Source organism: Lipomyces oligophaga, assembly GCF_038497815.1.
Source record: "Lipomyces oligophaga strain CBS 7107 unplaced genomic scaffold V1516scaffold_13, whole genome shotgun sequence".
Classification (NCBI taxonomy): Eukaryota; Fungi; Ascomycota; class Lipomycetes; order Lipomycetales; family Lipomycetaceae; genus Lipomyces; species [Lipomyces] oligophaga.
Window position 1 is genome coordinate 40,086 of NW_027117797.1, and position 10,451 is coordinate 50,536.

A 10,451-nucleotide genomic window follows, 5' to 3' on the forward strand; every position below is an offset into this window, starting at 1 on the left:
ACGTGGATCAAGAGCTTGGCTATCTGAGCTGTGCCACTTTCAGGTACGATAATGACGATAGCTACAGCAATGATGATAAAAATCCAAGTATATTTAGAAAAATGATTCGTATTATAGCGTCAAACAACTAGAACGCGCTTAAATCGTAGATTTGAGACCGATTTAAGTGAGCCTCCACCATTGCCGAGGATCACAGGAGTCAAGTTTGATTTGTCGATCCGCTTGACGAGCCCAAAGCCATTAAACTATCCTCCTTTAATCGTACACGAAACACAGGCGAGCATACGTAAGTGCGACGACCCGAAACCTTCACAAAACGCGCTCAGAGCTCATTAAGGGTCGCGTCCGATCGCTGGGCGAAATCCCAAAGTAGAAAGGGGCCTGTCTGCCAATGGCGCAAAAATGTAATGCTGTAAGGGCATAACGGTAAGCGCGTTCTTGGTGAAATAGATTTCTTTGTTTTGCAATTTGTCTTTCAAGCAAGAATAATGGTCGGAATAGCTGACACTGATCTAGAATTAGATATCAAGATCTCATTCGGTCTGTCAGACCTCTGGGCGAGGTGGACCAGAGAGTCAGTCTATTGCAACGCACTTGGTAGAGTTTGATATAGAAATATCTTCAAGTGCGTGTTTCCAATATTTGGCGCTCAAATAATTGGCATTGCTAAACTACAGTTAGTATTTGATTAAGAAACTGTATCATATACAGTTTATATTACATAATTATTCGCAAATACTAATGCCTTATAGAGGTAAATCCTAAGCAGTAACGAGACGTAAAAAGCATTACACTTGGGTATTTGCCAATCTTCCAAATATTTCTAAATATAATACAGAATAAAAAAGCAGATTTTAGATTGAATTCACTAAGTAATGTTAGTCATGGAACAAGAGTTGTGTAGTGCCTTGAAATCTGACATCTACAACTACACTAAACACTCATAAATGTAATCCATATTCTTGGATACAGCTTAGGAAATCTAGGACATGAAATCTAAGCCTTAATACACCCAATCAAGGATCAAGTGACAACCTTACAATCCAATCATCGGTCAATTGGTCGCATAGATAGAGTCTACAATGTTGCTTTTACAGTATCACAATCTTTTGATCCAATCGCTTCTGCAAGAGCGTTTTGCGCCAGATGCGCAGGCAACAGCAATTGACCAGATCATCTCTGATTTCGATAACGTTACTTATCATGTTTCGACTCCGGAAACAAAAACCAAGATTTTGATTTCTCTTTCAGTCAAATGTTTTAAGGATCTCGAAAAATATGGAGTCGACGCTCTTCTTGAACGCGAGTACGGATCTTACATTATTTCTCCCCCCGAAAATGGATTTGACTTCTCGTTGGTGGTTGATTTGGAGAACCTTCCTCCCACGCCAGGTTAGATTTCAATGGTTTAATATTTCGGAACGGTATTAACATGCTGTAATTAGAGGAGAAGGAAGAATTAATACTTAAGATAGCATTGCTTAAGCGTAATGCTCTTGCGGCACCATTTGAACAAGCATTCGATGAGTTTGACCATCTCTCAGCTGAGGCAGCGAAAAACTCGTTGGATTTATCGGTCCCTGAAGATAGTGGTACAGAGGTTAAGTCACTTCATTATCGAGAAGAAGAATCAATCTATATTCGTGCATCTCATGACCGTGTTACGGTGATCTTTTCGATTCTTTTTCGCGAGGAGACCGACAGTGTATTTGGAAAAGTCTTTTTGCAAGAGTTTGTCGATGCTCGTCGTCGTGCAATCCAAAACGCCCCACAGGTGCTGTATTCCAACAAAGAGCCACCTCTTGAGATCCGAAGTGCTCCAGGATTGAAGACTTCAGATGATATTGCTTACGTCACATTTGGTAGGTTATCTGATATACATAGTATTGAACCTTGTTAATGATGTATAGTTCTATTCCCTCGTCATATTACTCGTGAACGCAGAAATGGTTGCATTTCTCATATCGAAATATTCCGTGATTATTTCCATTATCACATCAAATGTTCAAAGGCATACATGCATTCGCGCATGCGTTTCCGGGTAGCCGAGTTCCTTAAGGTTTTGAACCGTGCGAAACCAGAAACAGATGAAGACAAGAAAACTACTGCTTCAGGAAGACGCTTTGGAACTCGCTGAATGGCGGTTAAATAGTTTATATGTTTGCAATTTCAATAAAATTTCTATTGTAGGTCTTTCTATTTTTATCTAGCTATCTGAATTACTCTCGTCAGCATCTGACGAAGAAAACTTCGTAGAATCGTGATCTCCTTCCCGGTCATTATCATCATGGCCTTGTAAATCTGCCATTACATCCGAAAAATCCCCTACTCCAAGTTCTTGAGCCTTAGTCAATCTTTCCATAACTTCTTGATACAGTTTATCCTGCTCTTCACCTGCTCGAAGGTTGGCAAGCGACAGCTGAGCTTCAGCAATAGTGACCAAAAAATCTCCATCCTCATCTACTTCAGCTTGCACAAAGCAATCGATGCATTCCTTCAAAAGCTTTATAGCTGTCTTTGTCGCCTCCTCTTCCTGCTTTTTGTATTCCTCTGCTATCTCCTCATTCTCACTATCGCTGTTGCTCATGACAGTATATTGACGCTCACTGACGACCAAATACGGTGCTGCTTGCGATAGTCGGAGTTCACCTTTAGCTCGCTTATAAGACAAATCAGTGGGATACTTCTCAAATGCCTCATTATACTTTGCGTCAATCCATTTGTAAAAATTCGGAAACAACGAGGTGAAATATTCGTTTTCAAACGTAAGTTCCAGTAGTCTGCTGATTCGGAATAGCAGAGTTTTATACGTTGAGCCAGATACCTTATATGGAATACTGTCATCTCCTTCTTCCTCTTTAAAATTAATTTCTTTATACATTTGGTTACTGTACATCTCAGATGACTTATCGAAATCGTTCAGTGCGTTTTGGAACAAATTAGCACTATCTTCAATATTTTTGTATCGAGTCGACCGTTTCTTTAGCCGCAGCTCTAGAAGTGTAACCGCTGTATCACAACGAAACAGAAGTAACTCAAAATTATCAGGATATGTTGCGAGACCGATATCAGCACGTTCAATAGCGGCATATAGAAAATCCAAAGGAGAGTCATGGCTTCCCTTGGCACTGGTCGCATTGTCAGAACTGTCCATTATGTTTGCGATTTTTGGAGAATCTTTTGCAAATGCCGAATTCATAGCTAGTGCATGTGAATATATTAAATGAAATTTGGCCGGCATTGCTTCGGTCGCATTTCGTAATATACGATCCGCCTCATGGATAATTGCAAATAATAGCCTCGGATCAGCTGGTTTATTAGATTTTATCACAGAAAGTTTGTAAGCGTGAAATAGTCCATACCTCTGTCGGATGCTAAATACTTATCGTATAGCACAAATAACTGTTCTAGCTCGTCTTCGGTATCAATTGTGTCAGGCATTTCTATCACTTCAACGTCTTTCTGTTCGGAATCGCTTGTCTTCTTCACCTTCGTCTCAGTTTCTCCCGTTCGGATGGATGATGTCGGCATTTCCAATTTCTTGCGTTTAGCCGACCGCAACAGTCCCTGTGGACCATTCATCTTCCTTTGTTTGCCCATATTTTATCTTGAATTTCTCTCGTCCAACAACTGCGTCATAGTTAAAATTGTTTCAAAGGAGGTTGGCCAGTTCTTTTGAAAAATGTTCCCAATTGGAGTCCTAAATAGGATGCCTAACCCCACGCTCGTTTCATAAGAAGCTCAGCTCAAGCTATCAGCTTTTCCCAGTGGCTCCTTGTCCGGAATCTGTGTTACATCACCGGTAAATTTTTGCAAAGCAAAAACTACTCGACTAGTTTATCATAATTGTTATTGCGTTGAAGAGTTTTCTTTTCAGTGCTGCTTGGTAAAGCTGGCTCTAACATCGGAAGACCATTACATTTGCTCCCGGAGGTACAAGTTAATTTTTCAATCCAGACAGCTAAAAGCTAGGCGATTAGTATGAAGAAGTTTTTTAAGTCTAAGAACCAGGCCCCGGATTCTAATCCTTACGATGGGTCTTCTCAGTCGTCGTTCAATTCGCCGTATACTGAGCCAACAAGCACCAATCCAAGTACGTCCGTAAATCCCTACGCAGCGAGTTTGTACGAGTCAAGAGCGTCACAGTCCAAGACCGATAACTATGAATATTCTTCTTCGCCTTATGCTTCGACTTCTTCGAATTGGTCGCAAGCTCAAACTAATGCTGGATACTCGTCAACTACACCGAGCAGCTACCAAAGCGATCCTTATGGCCCTACAGGAACAAAGTCTGGCTATGCGTCGTCTGTTATGACTACCAGTACTGAAGCTGCGCGCGAAGATCTTTTCTCAGGACGAACACCTGATATTGCGAAACGCAGCGAGAATTACGATCCTTCGATCATGGAAACTGAGTCGGAGAGACGTGCTCGAGATGGTACCAGTTTCAGTACAGATACCATTGTGGAAGATGACGAAGTCGATGAAGAGACTCAACTTTCTGGAATCAAACAGCAGATCAAAGCTGTTAATAAAGAAACCATCAAATCGGCAACTAATGCCAAACATCTTGCCGATGAAGCTATTGCATCTGGCGTTCGTTCTTTGAACATGCTCTCCGATCAAGGTGCTACGTTATCGGAGATTGAGTATCGTTCATATAATGTTGGTGCCAAGGTCAAGGAGTCTGACCAATTGATCAAAGATCTTAAAGTTGCTACTCGACCTTTATTCCAACCGCATCTCCCTGATCTTTCCGGAAAATACGAACGGAGCATGGAGAAATCCCGTAACGAGCAGCAGAACTTATGGAATGCTACCGGTCAAAGTCGGAAGCAGCTTGATTCTGAGATTGAGCAACATGCCGCTCCTTTAGAAGTCAATTACTCAAGATCGGACAAGATTACACCTTTAGCTTTTGAACCAGATGAGGAAGATGAGAATGATGAGCGGCAAATAAATGATTCCGTTTCGTACTTATCGAGTGCTTCGTCGCGTTTGAATAATATTGCGAAATCCATTTCGGGCGAGTTAACTAGCCAGAACGAGCGTCTGGTAAGAGAGAGCGAACGTACATCGGACAATGAACTTGGAGTCAGCGTTAACGCTGCGAAACTGCAGCGTTTCCATCGTTAGTTTCTATTAATAATTTTTTGTTTATGCCAAATTTGTTTAGTACGTTGGTGAGTTAATCTGTAGAAGTCCCAATTACATGGGAGATTTAGACTTTTATTTCTCTCATCTCCCACGAGGAATTCATTCAGACTATTATTGCTCTGTCACAGTCAAGATGAAGCCGCGATATAAAAAACATGTAAAGTAAGATTCAAATTTCTCGAGTGCCAGCTCTAATTTTTAACTGATAATCAATCAGAACTCCGAAGGGACCGCGACGGTTTCGGCAACACTCGCCGCCGGTACTGGGAAATAAACATGAGATCCGGGAGAAAAAAAAATTGAGCGCTGGAAATGGAACTCAAATTGGAAACGACCTTGAGAATAAAAACGAAAATAAAGCCTTAGTTCGTTATTCTGCCAAGGCAAGAGTTAAGAAGTCTAGAAAGAAAAAGGAAGCAATTGGTGGCGACACTCCGAGGGCGTTTGTCGAGCTCATGGACCGTATGAATGGGAAACGCACTCATATTACTGCTATGTCTAGCCAGCAACTTGAAAAATCTGAGAAAAGTTCCAAAATAGAACAGAAACAGAAGCAAAGACAAGAGGCGATTGAAAAAGCCCAAGAACACGGAGAGCCATTAAAAATTCGACCTGATGAATCATTGTTCGAGTTTTCTCGTCGTGTCGACACAGCATTACCGATGGTTAAAGGCAAGACAGGAGTCCCATCTTCCGAAGCCATTCGTCGCTTAAAGAAGCGCGCAAAGGCAGAAGCTAATGGTCAAAAATTTATCACCAGAAAATCTAAATCAAATTCAAACGATGTTCTCACGGACGACGGCGAGGATTACAGTGACGAGGAAAAGGAGGAACAGCGATATCAAGACTTAAAAAGCAGACGGTCAGGTTCACCTGACCCTTGGCTTAAGGTAAAAGGCACTTTATCGAAACCGAAATTTGGAGAAGTTGCCGACGGACCTCCTGTCCTCAATCCACCATCAAAGAAATTACTGAGCGTTCCGAAAACGGCTGGAACTCTCGCGCAACGAATGGTTCTTGAAGCTGAGCGAAACATGATCATTGCCAAATATAGAGCAATGCAAGAACGCAAGTTAGCAAAAGTTATAGTATCTAATACGGAAAATCAAGTCTAGCAAATTTCAAGATTTAAATTAGCAACTAAACAATAAATGTATTCTTTATACCGTAATACAAAATTCATTCACAAATCCGACTTCTTTGGTCCAACTGGCGCCTGCTTCACAACAGACTGATACGCAGTCCCAAGAAGTTTACTGTTCAGCTGCAGCCGGTGACCACATCTTTTGGACAATATTCCGCTTTGAGACGCCAGCAGAATTTTCCCAGCTAGTTCGCAAAGAACAAATTCAGATGCAATTTTTCTGACCTCTTTGGTTGTTACAGAATCTTGATCTTCTTCAGTTTCTTCCAGTAACAGATGCTGCATATTCGCTGCTTGAGATATTTCTTCATCCCAGTCCTGATCAATGTCCTCCACAAGCTCGCCTTCATTTCTAGACTTCTCAGTAATCTCGGAACTGAACTTTTTGAAAGAGCTGTAGTCCGCAAGAGGAGTTTCCAGTATTGTACCTAGTTGAAGCTCCTCGGCTCTGAAACATCTCATAATCGCATTCTGCGTCTGCATAGTCACGCTGGTTCCTGCTGAACAGAAATCTCTGTTTAGTTTGGTTTCTAGTACTCTTACCATCAGCAAAATATCGATCAGCGCTATCACGGTCGCATGTTGAACGTCATGGCCAACGCTCGAAGTCAGAATGATAGACAATGAGTTAAGTATCTCTTCCACGTCCAGAGAAAATTTCTCCTGTCCGTCAACCAGATTCGCTGTAAGCAGATTCTGTGCTTCCCACATGACATAATATCGGACTAGTGTGATAACTGCAACCATCAAAGCAAGCTCATCCTCGTCTGCAAACGCTGCTCGAGAAAGCAAGATCTTGAAAAATTCTAACAGCGACTTCTCGATTCCAGCGGTATATTTTAGAGCTTCATTGATCCGAATAGCCGGTGCCAAATACATCAATTTAGTAGCTAAGACTGAGACTCGAATCAAAGATCCTTCACCAATATCAGCCATTAATATATCATCATATTGAGCAAACTCTTGACGCAAATCATTACTCAAGTCATCCAATAAATCTCTAGTCTTGATCTCAACTACTTCCGATAAGTACTCGTTTTTTTGACCAAGTACAACAGATCGCACAAACTCTCGCCTGATCGACATCTGGTTAAAGTTCTTGTAAATCAAGCAGAATCTGTCAAAAATAGTCTCATATGACTTATTTAGTCGTAGAAGCTGAAAACCATTCAAATTCATTGCGTTGCCGAGTCTTAATATACTGCAAGATGTATCTGGATCTGCTGCATACTTCTTAAGCAGTTGTGGAAGTAATGGAATCAGAACTTCAGACACTTTATGGATATTTTCTTGGTGGTCTGAAGTTCGAACGGATTTCGGAACAGATTTCGATGGTCGGTCGGATGCTACGTCCAACGAAGCAATAGCTCCGATCGCCACATCAAGAATAACATGCTCTTCTTGAGCCGTCAGAGTCAATGCTTTCCTTAGTCGAGTTCCAATAAATTCTGAGTCCGATTCGGAGACTGAATGATCAGCCAAAGCGTATTCAAGGACATCATCCCATTTCGGTAGCTCGTTCGAAACTTCCCACAATGCGCAGGCAGCAATCGATATTCTAGATTCAGTCGTGCCTCCAAGAATGGATTCCCAGCTCACTGTCTTGAGAGGATTTCCGACATTTTCTTGCTCGTTATATTGCTCTAATGCGTTGGCAATAGATTTTAAAGCAAACCAAGATTTCCTTATCTCCGACTTCTCAACTTCATGCTCCAAATTATTGTGTTCTGTTTCATCTACATTGCCAGCAAAGTAATCGCGTACCTCCATAGACCCTATATTTTCCAATGTTTCAGATACTTTATCTTCAATCACAGATAGAAACAGTTTAACAACTGCCTTGCGGACTCGATGGTTTGTATCAAATAGCAGACCACAGACCTCATCAACATCTTCTTGCTCAAGAAATCCAATGTCACGAATACAACCCAAAAGCTCAATTGCCGAAACTCGAACAAAACCATCAACGTCGTGTGTAGCAATTTCAGTTAGCCGCGTTCTGAATCTTTCCGTGAATTGTCGGAGTCCCCCAATAAAATAATTGTCTTTATACAGTCTGGTTAGCGCCCGAATGACCTCGTGTCGGGTGGCAGCATGCGAATCAGAGAGCATCCAGCCCATATATCGAAGATATGAGCCTTCGAAGAACGTATCTGGTAAAGTCACCATCCAAGTTCCCAGTTCCTTAATACATTCCGTACGGATTTTGGGATCGATATCCTGGTAGCGATGAACGAAAATCGTTTGAAATAAGTCACGAATGTAGTCATCAATGACTTGTGCATGCTCAGCGTATGAATCAACTGTTCCTTGCAATCTGTTTATCGCGTCAGATGCCTGTCGACGCTTTTGCTTTTCTCTTTCGAGCATTTTCGTAGTGCTGCCGATGGTCGCCGCAATTGAAGATGCAATCTCACTCAAGCTGGTTAAGATACAAAGGCCAATAATAGTTGAAGTATGTCGTAATGATCGTAATGCAGAACTAGACATAACTCCAACCCAAACTTCTAGCTGTTCCATAAGTGCTTTGTCTTTATACAATAGTTCTCTATCTCCAGATTTCACTATTAACTCTTTGAAAAATTTTGTCAAATTTAGTCGAAACTTCCGGAATTCAGGTTTCTTAGAGGTCAATGGATAATCTTCCACGGTGGACTATCTAAATTAGCAATCGGTCTATAAATTTAAACAATTAGAAGAAACCATACTCGACCAAAAACTTCTTGGATCTGAGATATTGTACTGGCAACTGAATCTTGGTCCTCTATATCATAGGAAGTCACGGATTCATGGCAGCCAGAGCACTATAAGGTTATTAGGAAAAAATGCCAGAAGGTAGAAATGTAGTCTTACTCTAAGAATAAAATTGATTAATTGCATCAGTGCTTGAGTGTTGTCTTCTTCATAGTTCTGGACCCAGTCAATTGCCATTGAGCTTATAGCGACGTTGGAGTCCTTCACGGCCTCTGTTCATAATTAGTACTCCTTTTACTGCTCGATAGAGAACCAACAAACCATAAATGTCATTATCCACGGCTGCAACATTGGTATCTGTACTTTCGCTATTAGCACGAACTCGTTTACGTCTTGAATTTTTGTTCCGACCAGGCACTACTGTAATTGTACTCTTCCGTGGACGGCCACGTCGCTTAGTTGAGCTGATGGTTTGGATATCTTCATCCACGTCGTCATTCTCGTGAACTCGCTCCGTGTTGTCACCAGACTCATCATTATTGATATCTGATTCTCGACTCTGCCGCCGTTCTGCTATGTGTTAATAAAATGAATACGAAACACCACCATTAACACACTTTTGAGAGATCTCCTCGACTGTGCTGGATCACGCAATGTGAGCCGGTGCTCCATATATTCATTATTGTTGGTAGAGTCTGCCTCGCTTACAGATTCATTTGTATCTGATGCTGCTTCATTTTCACTTCCAGTTTCATCTGACGAAACATATCTGACTGCACGTCTTGAACGAAGTGATCGACGTGTTTCTTGACGCGTCTCGCTCATCTTCAACAACAAAGAGGGCATCTCCGTGCTAGCTCTTATTTTTAATCTAAGTATGAATAAATTATATCACAAATATATAGATCTTTTTATAATACTTTTTGAAGCATTAACCAATGGACTTGCTATAATATACTGGTTACTTTGAAGATTGGTGACGGATGATAGTACTTGTCCCGCGCTGGCTTCGACGCGGCATGAACGCGTCTTGCATCGTGGCACGTGCATAACACGAAGCCCGCCAGTTATTACCGATGATCTCGTCAACATATTAAGTACCTCCTGAACCTGATCAACAACTAATTTGATAGTCAGACGGAACCTGAAGACTGAAGCGAAATCACATTGGGCTGGCGCCAAACAAGTAACATTATTATAAGACGGCTTATTGAGCTGTCAAAGGATATAGTGAAATTAAGTAGTACGAACAAATGCTAGAAATTGCAGTGTCGTGTGACTGTGTATAAATACATGTCATGATCTCAGCTATATAATGATATTATTTACGGGCTAGGTACCAATATGAACAGACCGAATCGCAGAAGAGAACGTTGGTCTCATGAATCGAGGTTTAGTAAGAGTAAATTCGATAGCAGGTATGATACGATGTTTGGAAAGACAAGTCTTGGATATT

The 10,451-nt window shown here is 41.4% G+C and overlaps 5 protein-coding genes across 5 annotated transcripts; 3 read left to right on the forward strand and 2 right to left on the reverse strand.

Moving 5' to 3' along the window:
- Positions 1–955: 955 nt before the first annotated feature.
- Positions 956–2,209, forward strand: V1516DRAFT_682619 (Arp2/3 complex, 34 kd subunit p34-Arc-domain-containing protein). The gene is made up of 3 exons (XM_066923453.1): positions 956–1,392; positions 1,446–1,862; positions 1,911–2,209. The coding sequence occupies exons 1-3, from the start codon at positions 1,083–1,085 to the stop codon at positions 2,135–2,137; spliced, it is 954 nt and encodes a 317-aa protein (XP_066774746.1). The 5' UTR covers positions 956–1,082; the 3' UTR covers positions 2,138–2,209.
- On the reverse strand, positions 2,157–3,739 carry V1516DRAFT_657434 (negative regulator of Ofd1/Enhancer of translation termination 1). Its single transcript, XM_066920358.1, has 2 exons — positions 3,363–3,739; positions 2,157–3,309 (listed from the first exon to the last, which is right to left on the reverse strand). The coding sequence occupies exons 1-2, from the start codon at positions 3,598–3,600 to the stop codon at positions 2,207–2,209; spliced, it is 1,341 nt and encodes a 446-aa protein (XP_066774747.1). The 5' UTR covers positions 3,601–3,739; the 3' UTR covers positions 2,157–2,206.
- A 47-nt stretch (positions 3,740–3,786) lies between these two features.
- On the forward strand, positions 3,787–5,203 carry V1516DRAFT_682622 (uncharacterized protein). The gene has a single exon (XM_066923454.1). The coding sequence runs from the start codon at positions 3,982–3,984 to the stop codon at positions 5,134–5,136; it is 1,155 nt and encodes a 384-aa protein (XP_066774748.1). The 5' UTR covers positions 3,787–3,981; the 3' UTR covers positions 5,137–5,203.
- V1516DRAFT_682623 (uncharacterized protein) lies at positions 5,204–6,402 on the forward strand. The gene is made up of 2 exons (XM_066923455.1): positions 5,204–5,319; positions 5,375–6,402. Exons 1-2 carry the CDS (start codon positions 5,213–5,215, stop codon positions 6,270–6,272), a joined length of 1,005 nt encoding a protein of 334 aa, XP_066774749.1. The 5' UTR covers positions 5,204–5,212; the 3' UTR covers positions 6,273–6,402.
- V1516DRAFT_688142 (STAG domain-containing protein) lies at positions 6,341–9,841 on the reverse strand (the record flags this gene model as incomplete). The annotated part of the gene is made up of 5 exons (XM_066923772.1): positions 6,341–8,956; positions 9,010–9,105; positions 9,155–9,267; positions 9,317–9,565; positions 9,613–9,841. The coding sequence occupies 5 exons, from the start codon at positions 9,839–9,841 to the stop codon at positions 6,341–6,343; spliced, it is 3,303 nt and encodes a 1,100-aa protein (XP_066774750.1).
- Positions 9,842–10,451: the final 610 nt, after the last annotated feature.